Raw genomic sequence first — 16,611 nt, 5'->3', positions numbered from 1 at the left:
GGCAAACAAGCCTAATTCCAGAAGTGGCCTTTTAGGAGAGACTTTCCTAGAGCTGTGTGGTGGCCACTGACCTCTAAGTCAACAGGTCAAGGAACGCTGAAGGCCAGAAGATACACAACCATCATTATTTGTCTCCAAAGTTGCTTTGCTTTCAGGTCGGTGTGGCTGCTTGTTCCCCGTGGCATCACCTTGCCACATTTTCACGACAGCTTCTTCCTGGAGCGGCAAGAGTAGGTTATGTGCTGGATGGACACAACAGACCTTTGGGCAGGCCAGAGACCTTCTTGAGGAGGTAAATCCCGAGTTCTCATCCCGATCAACCACCAGAGGACAACTGGGATGCTGTGGCACTGAACTAGATCACTCCACAGTTGCATTATCTACGAGTTAAGTATCTTCCAGCCCTTGTTTCTTAAATAAAAAAACCCCAAATTTCTGGCCTCAAGCACAATGATACATGATAGGAAAAGAAAGAAAGGTGCCAATTTCAGAATGGTTTTGCGCTAATAGAAATCTATATCTACGCTGCAAGTTAGAAGACCACAGAAGGAAGGTTGAGGTAAAAGTGAGCATGCTGCTAACTTAGCAACCACAGCATTGGTTTAATACATAAAACACCAAAATAGTATAAGATGGAAATAGTTTCATTCTCTACCTCTCTTAAAAAACCACCCCACAGTCTATAGTGTAAATCTATAGTTATATCTGATTCAGATGCAAGGTGACAAACCAATTCATTAACCTCTAACACGTCCCCAAATACATCACCTTCCAATATTCAATCCTCATTTGTTATATAGAAAATGAATGCATTTCCTTTTTTATATATTAAACAACTTTCAAACAGTAATCTTTATTTAAATACAGACAAAACCTGCACTTTCATCAGCCCTTAGCAAGACACTTCATCAGTGGTAATGGGGAGTTAACGCCATAGAAAGAACCACCTTACATTTAAAAATGCTCATGAAAGCAAGTGCTGTACCTGTGACTAGAAGCCTGAGAGCACTGCACACGGATGCCTCAATGAACACATTTAAAACTTTGCACAGGCAACTATCTGTAAAAATAAGTAGTGAATTTGCAAACTTCCAGGTTTAAGCACATGGTTTCTTAATGATCTGTTATTCTTTTGGACAGGATGAGGTCTGGGCAACAGGGAGAAGAAACAGCAAGTCTGGGTTTTTGGATAATAGAAAAAGAAATTGTAATTCAAGTGCTGTGTAACAGAATGAAAATTCCTCAATAAAATGAAGCAAAGTGACACATCTGAGGTACACATACAAAAATTAACATGCACAACAGTTTCTTTGAGACAATACTGAAGGTCTCTATGGCAAAATGATTCTTTTTCACATGTTGCAGCACTGTCACATTTCACAGTTGCAATGTGGACGTTCCTGGAAAATACTATGATTTGAGATCCCACTTGTTAAGACAAATTCAAAAGAAGGCAAGATTTCAAGTCTGAGCTTTAATACCAGAACTAGAACATCATTTCTTGAATTCACCTAAAGAACTTAAAAACCTGTTTCAAATTCTTATGGCACAAGGCTGGCTCAGAATTGAAGGTCCACTTGGCCAATAAAAAAAAAATCCACTAAAAAAAGCCCCAGACTAAAAGATACAAACCAGAGCTTTACAAAGAATGAATCGGAACTGAAGGCAGTTTAAGGCTTCATTAAAATATTTGCCAAGTTCTGCTGTTACTTGTGTAATCCATTCTTTAAACAGACTTGGGCGGGATTGCACAGATACAATGCAGAGCAAAACTGGCTCCTACTGCCCAGTTTGAGCAAGATACAGTCACATTATCTTTCGCAGGATTTAGAAAGACAGAAGAACAGGCTTAATCCTTCCAGTGAGGATCATTTCATTCCACCCCGCCACACTCCTTGAAAACAGTTACAGATGACTTACAAAAATTAATGCCAGACACACTAATAAAAAAAATTAGTGTGGGGCAAAACTTAGTCTCAGTACTTTGATATTTTTCTGCCACGTTTGACAGAATTAAGAAACAGACACAGCGCAGCTTTCATCTAGGCATCTGCTGGCAGTACAATCAATACAAGTTGATATCATGAATCTGGATCACCACTGTTTTATAAAGCTGTCCTTAGTCTGTCGTTGACCTTCTGTACCAAAATCTTGCCCTGTAGTCATCACTGCAGGTCATGAAGCCAGGGTTGGTGGGAGAATGGACAATGCAACGGACGATGCTGTTGTGCCCAAGAGAAAGAAGATTTCTCCGTTCAGCAGTTCTCGAATCCCAGCAGCAGAGACTTATGGTCCTTTCATCTGGAAGCAGCACGTAATCTTCTGTGTGGTTGAAGACAGCTTGTGTCCTGTGTACTTGTCGTCCACTCAAACCAGCTCCTAAATATATGCAGCAAAACATTAACCCAAATAGGATCAGCTTTAGGAAGTTTCTAAAGACCTAAGAATAAACATCCTATAAGTATCAATTTCTGCAGTCTATAAAGGAGCATGATTTTCTCCATTAGTCCACAACTTCCATGTACAACAGGTGAATCAATAATGAATATTCCTTTGTAGTTATATACACAGTAGATTCTAAAATTCCTTAGAAGACAGAAAGCTTAACTACACCCAGTGTGTCAGTCAAGTCCAACCACTCAGGATGAGCGTGGCCACTTAAAGTTAAGAGCACTTTTGCCTTACGTTTCTCCTATGAGGCTCACAGCTGTAACTAAGGGGAAAGACCACAGATATCCTCAATATCAATGACAATTTTTGTTTTTAATACATATATATATATATATATAATATGACACACTGTATGACCTACCTTGGCTACTCCTTCCCTCCATGCCCTTGAAATAAAACGTTTGTTTCATATATGGGCATGTACTTTGCATCACACACACCTGCATCCTACCTCAGGTTTTGCAGGAGTCTATTGAGGAGGTGCTGCACCCTGCTGGCTGGGAGCAAAATAAAGGACCAGACACATCCCAAAAGCTGATACACAGAGTTTTCAACATTCTCTCCCCTTTCATGCTATGACTGCTATTGCTTAAGCAGGTTATTGCTCGGACCAAAAGCTTCCCCCTCTCAAAAGGAAGAATCAGCTATTACTGTTGACTTCTCCAGTTTAAACTGTGCCCCTACTCTACCAATAAATAGAAACAAAATCAAAATGATCACCTGCAAGAAAAGCACCAATGCAGTTTTAATAATCACTGTTTCTAAAATGTACTAAAGAAAAACTTTAGTACACAAAACAAAACCCTCTGCACAAATGCCCCAGTTCTTAGGGCAATGTTCCTTTTTACTTTTCCATAATTTAGTGATAACTTCCCTCCAAATCAATGGTGTAATGATGTCACAAAAGTCTCCAAAATCTACTCAGACTAAGTACATTTAAGCTGACTAACACACAAGAATCACAGCTTCTCTTCTGGAATAAGCCTGCGTTAAGTATTTTCAGAAGTTTGGGGCAATTTATCCTCAAAGCAGCAGTCTCCCATTGCTTTTAAGAATTACTATTTTCTAACAATATCACCATCCCTGCTGTGGGTCACTACCTGAAAAAGAAGGTACCTGGAAGGTCACCTGCCACATACCTGTGTATTTGACCAGTGTCCGACCGGTGGATATTTCCCATAGTTTAGCTACAGAGTCTTTCCCACTTGATAAGATATACTTTGAATTTTTGGAAAAAATAGCAGAACAGACTTCAGCTCCATCATGTGCCTTCTCAAAAGTAGTGATGCAGCGATTTGAAACACCATCCCACAGTTTGATGCATCCATCCTTACTTCCCGTCACGTACATGTTTGCACTTGCGTTGTAATTTACTGAACATATGGCATCAGTGTGCTGATCTTGAGGGTTGCAAGACACAAAACACTGGAAAGTATTGATATCATATAGTCGTAAAGTGGGGTGCTGGGTACCAACGAGTATGAAATCTCCCGAGGGGTGAAAAGAAATTGAGCGCAACATCTCTGCTTCCTGTTTGATCAAAAATACATAATTGGTGTAAGAAAGGAAAAAAAAACCTGAAATGGAAGTGTCAATTCTGGTGGCATTAAAGTGCTAGCAAACTAGTTAAATTATCACCACAACTCGTTCTGGTTTTGCAAAATAGAAAGTGCTTCCTATGGGATTAAAATGACAGGCTACCTTTAAATGTGTCATAGTTTTTGTCCCACAGCAGCTTGCAGCACCCCACTCGTTTTTGTGATATGGCACAAAAGCGACAGGAGGCTTCGTCAGCCCAACGCACCCCAAAGCCCAACACCACGTAATCCCAAACTCTCCTCCAAAATAAAGATAATTGACTTTAGAGTTACCCATATTAGACTAGGTCTAGATTAACAAAAAGCAGACGGGCGCTAGATTTAAACGCTATAGGTATCCATTATGCACAAACTCCTAACGTGCAACTGCCATAATGTCTGCACATTTTGTAGCTGTGTACTCCTGCGTACCTAACCAGTTATAAATTCCAGCGCAATCCAGCTCACTGATCCCTCAGTACTTATAGATTCAAGCTTTGGTTGTTCTGAACTGGTACTGGATCTAACCTGTATATATTTGAAGGCTCTTTTGGCAGAAGGTTTTGAATAATCAAACAATTTAAGCGTGTAGTCCCTTGAACCAGACGCTAGGATCTGTTCTGTTGGATGAAAAGCTAAACATGTAACTTCATCCACATGATCGTACAGAGTCCGAATAACAGGGTGATTTTCCATGTTTTGCTGTGCTGTCTCATTCATCATGACCTACAAAGAACATTCAACAAGTTAGAGTGTTAGAATGGAGAACATGCTTTTGACAGGAAAAGTAGGTTTTATACTTGCTCACGTGGGAAACAACAGCTCCCTTTCTGACACAACTAGGCAGACAATCGCTATTATCTTAATTATTCGAAGGCCAACTATATGGTGTTATAAGATCCCTCTATCTTTACAAAGGTCAACTGACTTGCTCAAGGACAAATCAGTTTCAGTAGCAGAGAACTGATGCAAGAAAACATATCACCTTCTTCATAAACAGCCCAAATCAAAATACTGTATTACTGCAAGAATTAAGAGAAGCTGCATCAACCAGGAAAACTGCAACTTTTACTCACACAGGATACTGCTGAGAATATGGGTGTATTCTCTGCAAAACCCCTCCAGCTTTTAAATTACTACATGATAAACGTATTGGAGAAAAAAATGAAGCAAATAAATATGTATTCTGTGAAACAGCTCTGAAACACACAGCCACTGGAGGCTGTAGAAGCCAAAAGCGGCTTCAAAAACAAAGTGTGTTCATACAACACAGCAATTATCAGCAACTATTACAAGCAACTTCTGGCTCAACTCTGCAGACTGCTGCCAGAAGCTACACATGTATACTGGCCACGTTTCTTCTTCCTTTTCTTCAAGGGTACTTTATGAGCCACTGTTGGAGTAGGAAATACGGTGAGCCAGATACCTAGTCCAACCCACTGAGTCAGCCATAAGGCACAGACATGGCGTGAAACAGACTGCATCTCAAGAATTCACAAAGCAGTAATGATTCAAGTCATATTTTACCTCAATAGGCATAGCACTTTTGGCCAACATTCTCTCTGTATCAAGAATTTTTATTGAGGCATCAGCAGATCCCGTAGCTATCAACTGTCCGTCTCTGCTATACGTAGCTACACGACATGGTCCTTTATGAGATGTGACATAACAAGTCTCGTATTCAGAAGCCTCAGGAGACATGGTCTGTACATCTGCATCAAATTCCAAGTCAATTCCTGTGCCTGGAGCTACCGTATCTGACCGTCCGATTGCATATTGAACAGCGCTGTCATCGTTCTCCATTCCTGAAAAGAGAGAAGTTGATGCACTTAAACCAGGGTAAGGTTCTCCTCAGACAGACACACTGTGGCCAGATCTGCGCTACAAATTCCTGTGACAGTGACGAGGCCGGCTTGAAGAGAGGCAGCCCCTGCTGAACAAAGCTAAGCTGGCAGAGCAGATTTAGTTCTACAGCGCTGCTTCTCCTGAGAAATGAGGTACATTGTCTATGGCAGAGCAGAACACAGCTCCTAAAATTATCTGTGGAAACACCACTAGCAAATATTGTAGGATGGTAAGTTCTGATAAATGCACTGACAATCAGTTACTGAAAACATCAGTAGGCCTCTAGGCAGCTTTTCACAGAGTGAGAATCAAGCCCCGACATTATTAAATGAGATGTGAAGTAAACAACTGAAGCATTTGCAGATTTTTTCTTTTCTGCTTTATTGCATTGAAGAAAAAAAAAAAACCACAAACATACACTCCACAAACAAGTATCTCAGCATTGCAAATGGAAATTTTTACTCCTCTTCACACCCACTCTACAGATTTTTATTTCTTTTTAAATTTCCTGGATAAGTCTAGAGAACAAAGACAATTCAGCACTGCAAGTGGTAACGGAGTAGATACAAGAATTTTCAGCTACGTGTCTGTGATCAAACGCGAAATAAAAGTTTTTGTTGCTATCACCTACAAATTGCAAGTCTAGCGTTCCTATTACAGCCACAAGGCTTCACATATTTTTACCCTTGGAGCTCAACTAGTTCAGGCAGCAGAACCAGTTCAGTTACAGCACAGACACAAAGTTACAGCAAGATCTCTTCCAGGGACTTACTCAGCTCGTTTCAACAGCAGCTCAGGTGTTTTCACCACCTACCGCAGCACAGATGCACTTTCAAAGAGAAAGATACACAGAGAGAGAACAGGCGACACCTTTGCTGAGACCCTAAACTGCAGAGCTTATTTTCTTGAGACTGACATATAAAAGCCAGTGAAGATTGCCAATGGAAGGGTTTGCTCCCTTTCCAACACTGCCAGGAAGAACCATATTGAAAATATTTCTAAAGTTGGCAGAGAACTGTGCGGGTCAACTTTCTATGAGGTCTGTGGGCTGAGTGATCCCATTTACTGGAGTGTATTTTTAGAAAGTCGCTAGTCACGCAGGACACTGGGCAGGTATTCTTACGTGTTATAGTGGTTCAAACAAACAGGTTTTGACAAGACTCGGTGATCTGTTTTGCTTTTAATGCATACTAAAGAATAAAACATAGAATTAGAATGCCCTTCAAAAAGTGCCATGGAGGCAAAGGCTGCTTCTAAATATACAAAAATATGCTATTACTACACAGAACCTTCGCATAAAATGTCTCTTTTCAGCAACACTAACCTGTTAATTCGTAAGAATGTAAGATAGGGATTCAGAAACCAAACTTTTACGTTAGCTTCTTATTCTGGCTTACCTAACTTAATTAGGTGCAGCAGTTGTTCAGATGGTGCACAGACTGATTGTGGTTTTATCTCATTTATCAAGCCATTGGCAATATTTATGTATCCATCATATAGCAGCTGACTAATTATCAGTTTATAAAGTTGCTGACGGTCTTTCAAACTGACTTTTGTTCTATACATTGTGAGCAAGGACTGCCTCGGAGGGGCCTGAAATAAAGAAAGAAGAAAGATCACATACAAGAGAGCCACATGGAACAATCGCAACCTTTTAATAAGGCACATCCTGCTGGATTTCAGCGCAGACACCAAATACTGCCGTGTTTTAGGTAGGAATCAGATGTAGAAATGGAGGATAGAACAAAAAAAAAAAAAAAAGAAAAACCTGTTGCACTTGTTTGCAGCAGGAATTAAAATCTCGGCAGCGGACAGAACACGGGCTGTGTTGAGGAATGGAGGAGAGCGCGGTGATAGCACGTTAGCGAGCAGCGCGGTTCTGCCGGTGCCTCCCGCCCAGTCCCGGGCACCGGCGGGCGAATAACGCGAACCGTGTGGGAACCGACCGCCCCCCGCCAAGCCCGGCCCAGCCCTGCCCGGCCCAGCCCAGCCCGCATCCCCCGCGGCTCCTCCCGCTCCCGGCGAGACCCAGCACCGGGACCAGCGACCGGGCGCGGAGGGGGCGTGTGGGAGCGGGGCTCAATGAGGGCGTGGAGCGCTGAGAGCGGAGCGCAGCGCTCACGGGAAGTGGGCTCCCAGCGCCGCGGAGGGGGAGCTCCGGCCCGGGCAGCGGAACCCAACGCGATCCCGGTACCTACCGGCCCTTCCTTCTGCCTCCCTCGCTCTCCCCCTAAAATGGCGACCGGAGGCCGGAGCGCATCGATTGGCGGCGGCGGCAGGGGAGGCGGCGGCGGCGGCCGGGACCGCAGGATACTCCTCCGCGAAGGCTGCTGCATCGAGCGCCCGCAAATCGATTGGAGGCGAGTCTTGAAGGAGAGAACGGCAGCATCACATGACCGGGACACCACGCGCGCGGGGCCCAACTGGGTCACGTGACGGGTGACGCGCCGAGGGAGCCCCCGAGCAGACTGGCGGGGCCGGCGACCCGCCCCAGTGTCCCCTCTTCCCCCGCCCCGGTGTCCCGGTGTCCCCTGTCCCCCCGCCCCGTCCGGGGAGGCCGGAGGGCAGGAGGCGGGCGGCAGGCCGCCGAAGAACGGCGGGGAAGGGGAGGGGCGGCTCCCAACGGGAGGGTGGCTGATGGGAAGCGGGAGGGCCCAGGGTTCTTTTGTATCCCAAGCTGCAAAGCTCGGAAACGCCCCTTCCGCTGAGCCACCGGGATCCCAAACACGGGGACGCGAACGGGCTGTGAAATAACAAGTTGCTGGCAATGAGCGCTGCGGGCCCCCCCGACAACCCCAGCCGCCCGGGCAGCGCAGCCGCAAGCGCCTCGCAAGGTGTCAGAGCGGGCTGGGCGCCTGTCCCCAGCGCTCACCGCCACCCCCCCAGCGTCCTACTCACGTCAGCCTCAAGAAACGGCAGTCGAAGCGGCCGTGGGTCAAGCAGGGGGGATGCCATGCTACCCACGCCCCGTGGCAGCTGACGTCTATCACACGCCGCAGCGACACGCCGACCCGACATCTTCTTTTTCCCTATCCTGAATCCCTTGTAAACACCAACACACACACTTAGGGTTGCCTTCGCACTTGTTTTCAGCACCGCAGGGACAGTTAAAAGTTGCCTCCGATCAAGGTTCTTCAAAGGCCCGAAGTACCGAACCTGTTTTTGGCAGCCGCCCGTCGCTCGGCGGCCAAGGTCCCCTCACGGGTGTGAGCAGGACCCCTCGGCAGCTCAGACAGCACAGCAGCTCCTTCGACGCTGCTGCTCACAAACAGCACTCACTGACCGTGTCGTCCGGCTGCGTCTCAAGAACCTGCGCGGTTGCAGAAGGTGCCACGGGCTGCAGGTCACCGCTGGCGGGACACGAGGGGCTGGCACAGGTGCCTCAGGTGCGCTGGGTGTGCCGGGGCAGGTGTCCCCTCGGCGCTTGTCCTCAAGAGCTGGCGGCACGTGGAGCGCTGCCCGGGGCCGCACGTCCGGGTGCAGGCGAGGCAGAGGCCTGCTGCACCCCTCCGCCCTGCTGCCCGCTGCTCGGGGCTGCGAGCTGCCACCCGGGGCACCTACCTCGGCTGGCTGGACACAATGGCCCCCGGCCCCACTCGCGCTCGGCTCCACGCGAGGTGGCAGCACCGCCTCTCCCTCGGCCCGGGCCGGCGGGTGCGTGTGTGGAGGAGCAGAGGGAAGAGGCCGGTGCCTGGCAGGATGCGGGACTAACCTGAGGCCCTTGCCGCCGCCGACGCGCTGCGAGGCCTCGGTGGCTGTGAGGAGGGGACGATAGTTGTAGCGTTGCCACAGGTGGGTGGTCTGGGCGTACGCGATTTGCGTAACGGAAGACCCGGCCAGGCAGAGACTTCGCGGAGAAAAGTGTGTGAGCGGGCGCCGATCCACGCACTTGGAGTACGGAAGGAGCCAGCGGCGGAGAGACGGTACGTAAAGTACGCAAGTAGCGCAAACACCGCCCTCGGGGCGGGCGGGGGGACCGGCTCGGGATACGCAGCAGGCTGCCGTTGCGCATGCGCCCCAGAGGCTCACGGCGGCGGGGCTCGGCCTCGCAACGAGCGGAGCGTGCAGAGAGCCAATCGGCGAGCGGGCCGGTTGAAAAAGAACCAATCAGCGGGCGCGGCTGGCGGGAGAGGGGCCAATGGCGAGAGGCGGTAGTTTAAAGGGTATTTAAGGGAGGGCGGTTTGAATTCAAACAGCCGCAGCGGTCGGAGGGAGCGGAGCTGAGGGTGAGTGGTGCCTGGGCTGCGCGGTGGGGACGTGGGCAGGGCCGCGATGTGAGGGGGCCTGCTCGCCGGAGGTGCTGGCGGGGCTGGGCCTGGCCGGGGAGAGCTGTGAGTGCAGGCTGGCGGTTGCGGGGCAGTGTGTGCTGCGGCGGGACGGGCCAGTCCGGGCCGCTCCGGGCCCTGCCGCGGGGCCTCCCGGGTTGGAATTGCGGAGGAAGGGGCCGCGTGTTCAGTAGAACTGATCCCTGTTCGCTACGTCTTACCTGTAGGCGAAGCTCTTCCTCCCGGGCATTATGGACAAGAATACAAAAGAGAACCATTCTCGATGCTCCGGTCGCGCTGCCAAAGTGAGTGACTTATTGTGTTGGTGGGTGTTTTTCTCCTGATCACACCAGAGCTATGGGTTTCAGACTGTATGTTGTAGTTATTTACTCTACTAAATTGCAAAATGGGGAAAAACTGTTCTGAAACAACGTTTTATGGGTGCAGGGAATAATTGCCAAGGAGTGAACTTAATTTTTTAAATTATTGTTAATATTAGTGTGCCATACTTGAACTGAGAAATCCTCCTCATATTTTAAGTATAGCATAAGGAGAGAGCAAATGCATGTAGCCAACTTATTCCAGATATAGCTTGCAAAAGCAAGCACTGTGTTAATGTCACTGTTGACATGCCTCTGCATGTCAAGACTATCCTGGTTACATATTATTTTCTATATGTAAATATAGGCACTTTCTCTCTATTTTAGCTTAAAATCAAGCAGGTCCTGGGAAGATTTCAGCATAGCATAAGCAAAGCCTCTTTTTAATTAAGCTGTCAATACATTATTTTTAGTGAATTGAACTAGAAGACTAAATAATATCCAGGGGAATAAAAAAAAGTATGAATCGTTGCATAGGTGACATTAGAGGGTCAAAAAAGTGAGAAGCATTTGAACTTCTCTGTAGGCAAAGTATCCTAGAACAACTTAGAATTTTTTAAATATAAGCCTAAACTACTTTCCCTTACTGGGAGCAAAAGATTAAAAGCAGATAGCTGAACCTGACTAAATAAACTTGTTTCGTTCTGTTGAACTCCCATGGCAGTGCAGGATATGTAAGACAAACAACACTGAAGGAAGCAGTGACTCCAAACAGTGTATGTTTCTATAGCAAAGATCTGCTCTCTTGCCACCTTTGGCTGACGTTCTTCAGAAGTGTGTGGAAAAGTTCTTCTGCTAGCTATAAATAAGTATGCTATTGAAGAAAACTGCTAACTTTCTTGTCAATGTAGACATTTAAAAATGTTTTCATTGATAAGCCATAAGATCACACTACTTGAACATCTTCTGTTAATGTGCTTCGTGGCTCTTTTTCTGCTGTGCTGAACGGAGCCATACGATCTCTGGTATGCTGTTCTACAATTTATATATAATCTTTTCTTTTTGAAGGTTGCTAATCCCATTGAGGATGGCCCGAAACGTGTTCCTGTATCTCAGTGTTCTGCACAAAGCCGGGTACTCAACAGTGGCGTGCAAGCACAACGTGTTCCATGTTCTTCAAACTTTGCCCAGCGAGTTCCTGTGCAATCACAAAAACCTGTACTGTCAAACCAAAAACTGTCTCATAATCAGACAACCCAGCAGCCCCGACCAAGACTTCTGGCACAAACAACTGCTACGGCTCAAGCTCCAAGCAAGAACAATGAAAAGCCTCAACAGGCTCCAGTACCTGGTAATTCTGAAGATTATTTACATGTATTTATGCAGCAGTGACACTTGAGATACTTCTGTTCTATGAAGCAGAGAGCAGTGCAGAAAACCCGAAGCTGATGTTGATGATGTGGGAACAGTCCTGTAGAGAAGTGTTAATACTTGGGTTTGCCTCAAAACAGAATAGCAGCATGTGCTGCAGCTTAGATGTTACTGCACCATCCTTGTTGCCAGAATTACTCATTTAGAGCCAACATGGGTGTTTAAAAATTTTCAGATGCTTGTTAGTTATGAATGAATGTAATTGGGATTCATATGTGACAGTTATTCCAGTATTCATGTTAATCTCTTATACACAACAATTATTTTTTTGGGGGGGTGGCGGAGCTTAATGTTTTATTTCAAGAAAGCTTTTAAAATTACATTTTGGTAGCACTGATAACTGCTGTGCTGCTTTGCCAATAGTAAGCTATTCTAGGTTGCTATAACATCATTGAATATATTCTAAGAGCTGTTGCAGATACTGCACAGTTAGATTTGCTCCTGTGTGAATTTTTGTGTTGTGTTCATGGGTCTGGTACATAAAGTTGATCTACTTCTCTATACATAGCAAAAAGTACTGAAGGAGAAAGCACCTCTAAACAACAAAATGAAGAAACAGCTAAAAAGAAAAATGAAGAGACTAAAAAGTAAGTTGCTTGCCTAAATCCCTCTAGTCATGTTGGATTAGGTTTGGTTTTAACTTCTGGGATTTCGTGCTGCAACTAAGTTGTAGTTAAGCTGAGGCTACTTGAGCCCCTTGGTTATGGAGACCAGTGGCCCTACACTTCACAGAGACAACATATGAAACTGGGAAAGTTTACTCTGCCCTGATAATTCTCGGAAACAAAGACTTCCTGTAATCTAAAAACTTCTGGCTAAATGAAAAACAACTCTTCCTAGGAGAGAACACTGATAGCTACTGCTCTGATCACAAGATGTATATGTGAAAACAAAGCCTCCTTCAGACCTGTAAGAGACTGGAGTCTAAGGCTGAAGTTAATTTGTAGCATGACGACCCTGAACAGTTCTGACATGCACTAGTAATATGTCTGTATTCAGTGTGTTGAAACAAGCCTGGCTTGCTAGACACACTTGATTTTGTTGTAGTGTGGTTGACATTGGTATCTCTGTGCATAAGCTTTAGAAAGGAAGAGAGAAACTTTCCGAACTTTCTTTTGAAAAGTCTCAGTGCATATTTTATCCTCTTGGTGTTCTCTTGAAGACTAAAATCTGGTTCAGATCACTAAGTATCTATTGAATGGGAACATTATAGATTGTGAACCTAGGAGTCAAAGCCCACCCAAGTACTCAGCTCTCTCTTTTTCTCTTGCAGAAGGCAATGGTGTCTTGAGGATTTCGAAGTTGGTCGTCCTCTGGGGAAAGGAAAATTTGGAAATGTGTACCTGGCACGTGAAAAGCGGAGTAAATTTATTCTTGCACTGAAAGTCCTTTTTAAAACACAAGTAGAGGAAGCCTGTGTAGAACATCAGATAAGAAGAGAAGTTGAAATACAATCCCATCTTAGGTAAAGTTTAGTGACCTGTTACACTCTTCACTTAATGTTCAAATAAACAAAGTAACCTTGTTTATGATACTCTGAAGAAAATAGAAGTTTCTTTTTAAACATGTGACATCTTGAAATTGCTAGTTAGGATTCTTGCCTTTCTGCACCAGTATTTACCTTTGTCTACCATGCAATGAACTAACCTCTAGTAACATCTTCCTATTACAAAAAAACCCTCGTCTACTGCTTGGATTTACATGGATAACTGCAATTTCTTAAGAGTCTGAGCTTGTTTCTGGTTTTTGTTTCTGGAAAATACGCCTAACTTGCTGAATAAACTAGTTTTTGCAGGAAGTGCTTAAGTTGAAATTCTAAACCCCATAGGAATTGGCACCTTGAATGATAATCAGCTCTTCTAGCTGCTGTAGAAAGGCATGTTTAAGATGACATGAATTAGCCAAACTCATGGCTAGTTGCTTTAATAAATGCCATCTATCTGCTATGAAGCTCCCTCAATGGATGCGTTGTGAGCTGGAGAAACACAAGATGTTGAAGTTCCTATGCTTGCTTTGAATGGGGGAAGGCAGGAAAGGGAAATTAGAGTCATATGGATGAATACCTTGTTCAGAAGAATATGTACATCTTTTTGCAGGCACCCCAACATTCTCAGATTATATGGCTACTTCCATGACTTTACAAGAGTCTACCTTATTCTGGAGTATGCACCTCGTGGAGAAGTCTACAAAGAACTTCAGAAGCTTACCAAGTTTGATGAGCAAAGAACTGCTACTGTAGGTTGTTCTAGCTTCTTATACATTACTTGCTCTTCACATGTGGAATACCTGCAGCATAAAGCTAGCTCTTCAGAGAAAGTTCTTTATTCTGTAGTGTGAAACTGAGATTCCTGTAATGCTAGTTTGCTTGTGTGCTTGCCTTCTCAATTTATTCCTAATTACAAATTACTGTTCGGTGCTAATACACCTACATGCAGCATTGCTCAATATTGCAAGTGCTTGGTCACTTCAGGCAAAGCCTGTATTGCCAGACTTCAAGGATTTAAGGAATAATTGCTCTCACTTAAACTATTAATTATGCCTAGAAAAGGCTATACTATAGCCAGGTAAGCTAGACCAATGATGTCTTTAAAGATTTGTTCTCTTTCTAAATACAGTATGTCACAGAACTAGCGGATGCCCTATCATACTGTCATTCAAAGAATGTGATTCACCGAGACATCAAGCCAGAAAACTTGCTGCTTGGCTCAAATGGAGAATTAAAAATTGCTGACTTTGGATGGTCTGTGCATGCTCCATCCTCTAGGTGAGAATGCAATATATATCTTCTGCAGTGAAATACTGCTGTTGTGAAAATGTTAGCTTTCTTGTCACACTTGTAGTTGTGGAATGGAGGTAAATGTGAACTTCCTAAAACAGAGTGGGGGCGTGGAAATTCTTGAACAACAGGGCCACTGCAGCAAAAGGTCTTAATAGTCAACTGATAGAGCAGAGGAGGGAGTGGTGGTAGCGTGTTTGGTTTGTTTTTTTTTTTTTCAGCTTGTATAGTTCAAAACTTGCTGAACCTGCCCCAAGTGAAGCAGGCTGGGGTACTGCTGTAATGGTCCCTGAGATATGGCAGAGCAGCACTTGTGTTCAGACTTCACACTATAGCAATATACTTATGATGTTTCCTTAATTAGTCTGAATTGCACCTGACAAAGACTATTGATCTAGCAAGTGAGAAGAGAATAATAGCAAGAATAGCAAGAAAAAGATAAGACTGATTGCAGTGACTAAAGGTGCTTTAAAGCAAAAGTAAAAAATTTACTGGTGGAACCTCTTTACCAGGTGTTCTGGTGGTGCTGAGTCTCTCCGGGGTAGACTGAGGTGCAGCTGATTTCCAGGATTAGCTTTTATCTGGCTCTTGAAATGGATCTTTAAATTGCCACAATCAGTAGATGATTAACTTGGACTCTTCTTCAGGAGAACAACTCTCTGTGGGACACTTGACTACTTGCCTCCTGAAATGATTGAGGGAAGAACGCATGATGAAAAGGTGGACATTTGGAGCCTGGGAGTTCTGTGCTATGAATTTCTTGTTGGGAAGCCGCCTTTTGAAGCAGCGACCTACCAGGAAACCTACAGAGCCATTTCTAGGGTATGTGCCAACACTTATTTCAACAGCTGAATTATGCTGCCTTTCAGTTCTGTTTTATTGAAGCTTAACAAATGGTCACCTTGAAGAATGACATGTATTATAACTCGAACTGTAGGAACACAATGACAGGCATAAAACTCGATCCCTGAAACTGTTTTCAGTCATTCAGTAGAGTAAGAGAGCTTAAGGTACCTTGTCTGACTTCCTTAGTTCCACTCTGTTTCTGCCTGCATCTGAACTTCTCTTTCATAAATCAGTGAGTGTTCTCCAAGTATTTCCTTTCCTAATTTATAAAATGAATATTTAACATTCAAGGTGTTAGCAAAAATACATAAGCTTAACTTTTCCCTTTGCATACTCTAGAAAGGTTCCAGCAAACTAATCTTGTTTGAAGTACATAGAAAAACACACTAATTAAACTTCTACAAGCAGTGAGAACTTTTGTTTTCTTCAGGATTAAGAGGTGCATAGTCAGTGAGACTGAAATACTTTTCCTTTCTGGATGTACCTTGGAGGGTAGAGCCCTTTCTCTCTCTAATTTGGTAATTGCCAAAGAACTTTTACATCATCTTTGGTGTCCTTCCCTTTCCTTAGGTGGAGTACAAGTTTCCTCCATTTATAACACAAGGTGCAAGAGATTTAATTTCAAAGCTTCTCAAGCATAACCCATTCCATCGACTGCCCCTGAAGGAAGTACTTCTCCATCCCTGGGTTACAGCAAACTCTACGAAGATGCCTGTCAGCAGAAAGAGTGACGGTGTCGCTCCATCCAGAACATAGTCTTAGCAGGGGTAACCTCATGGGATTGACAAGAGGAGTCTTGTACTCTGACTACTGTCATGCTTCCAACAGGAAAAGCATGTTTTGGGACCCAATGGCAATCTTTGGGTTGGCTGTCATCTTAAACTCTAACTGCAATGGAAAGTTATTTGACTTTTAGCTGGGGGTTGTGGAATACTTAATACTTGAAATCCAGTTACATGTGGGCCAGGTTTGCTGATCTAAGTATTAAGCTGTTTAAGGCTTTTTATCACGTGGTCTGTCCTGGTAATGGTTCAGTGTTCCAACAAGATGAGGAAGCCGTGGCTCTCATTTGTTGAACAGTGCAATGTCCTGGAGACATC

At 44.7% G+C, this 16,611-nt stretch overlaps 2 protein-coding genes across 2 annotated transcripts; one reads left to right on the top strand and one right to left on the bottom strand.

Annotated features, from left to right (window-relative positions):
* Positions 1–882: 882 nt before the first annotated feature.
* On the bottom strand, positions 883–9,760 carry CSTF1 (cleavage stimulation factor subunit 1). Its single transcript, XM_080354460.1, has 7 exons — positions 8,772–9,760; positions 8,072–8,239; positions 7,271–7,466; positions 5,556–5,833; positions 4,557–4,754; positions 3,591–3,981; positions 883–2,379 (listed from the first exon to the last, which is right to left on the bottom strand). Exons 1-7 carry the CDS (start codon positions 8,889–8,891, stop codon positions 2,120–2,122), a joined length of 1,611 nt encoding a protein of 536 aa, XP_080210586.1. The 5' UTR covers positions 8,892–9,760; the 3' UTR covers positions 883–2,119.
* AURKA (aurora kinase A) lies at positions 9,675–16,589 on the top strand. Its single transcript, XM_080354462.1, has 9 exons — positions 9,675–9,796; positions 10,366–10,443; positions 11,527–11,809; positions 12,398–12,476; positions 13,163–13,354; positions 13,986–14,124; positions 14,505–14,653; positions 15,313–15,487; positions 16,082–16,589. Exons 2-9 carry the CDS (start codon positions 10,390–10,392, stop codon positions 16,265–16,267), a joined length of 1,257 nt encoding a protein of 418 aa, XP_080210588.1. The 5' UTR covers positions 9,675–9,796; positions 10,366–10,389; the 3' UTR covers positions 16,268–16,589.
* Positions 16,590–16,611: the final 22 nt, after the last annotated feature.

This window comes from Nesoenas mayeri, assembly GCF_963082525.1.
Source record: "Nesoenas mayeri genome assembly, chromosome: 16".
Classification (NCBI taxonomy): Eukaryota; Metazoa; Chordata; class Aves; order Columbiformes; family Columbidae; genus Nesoenas; species Nesoenas mayeri.
The sequence above is the reverse complement of the archived record's forward strand: the minus strand, read 5'-3'. Positions and strand labels throughout refer to the sequence as shown.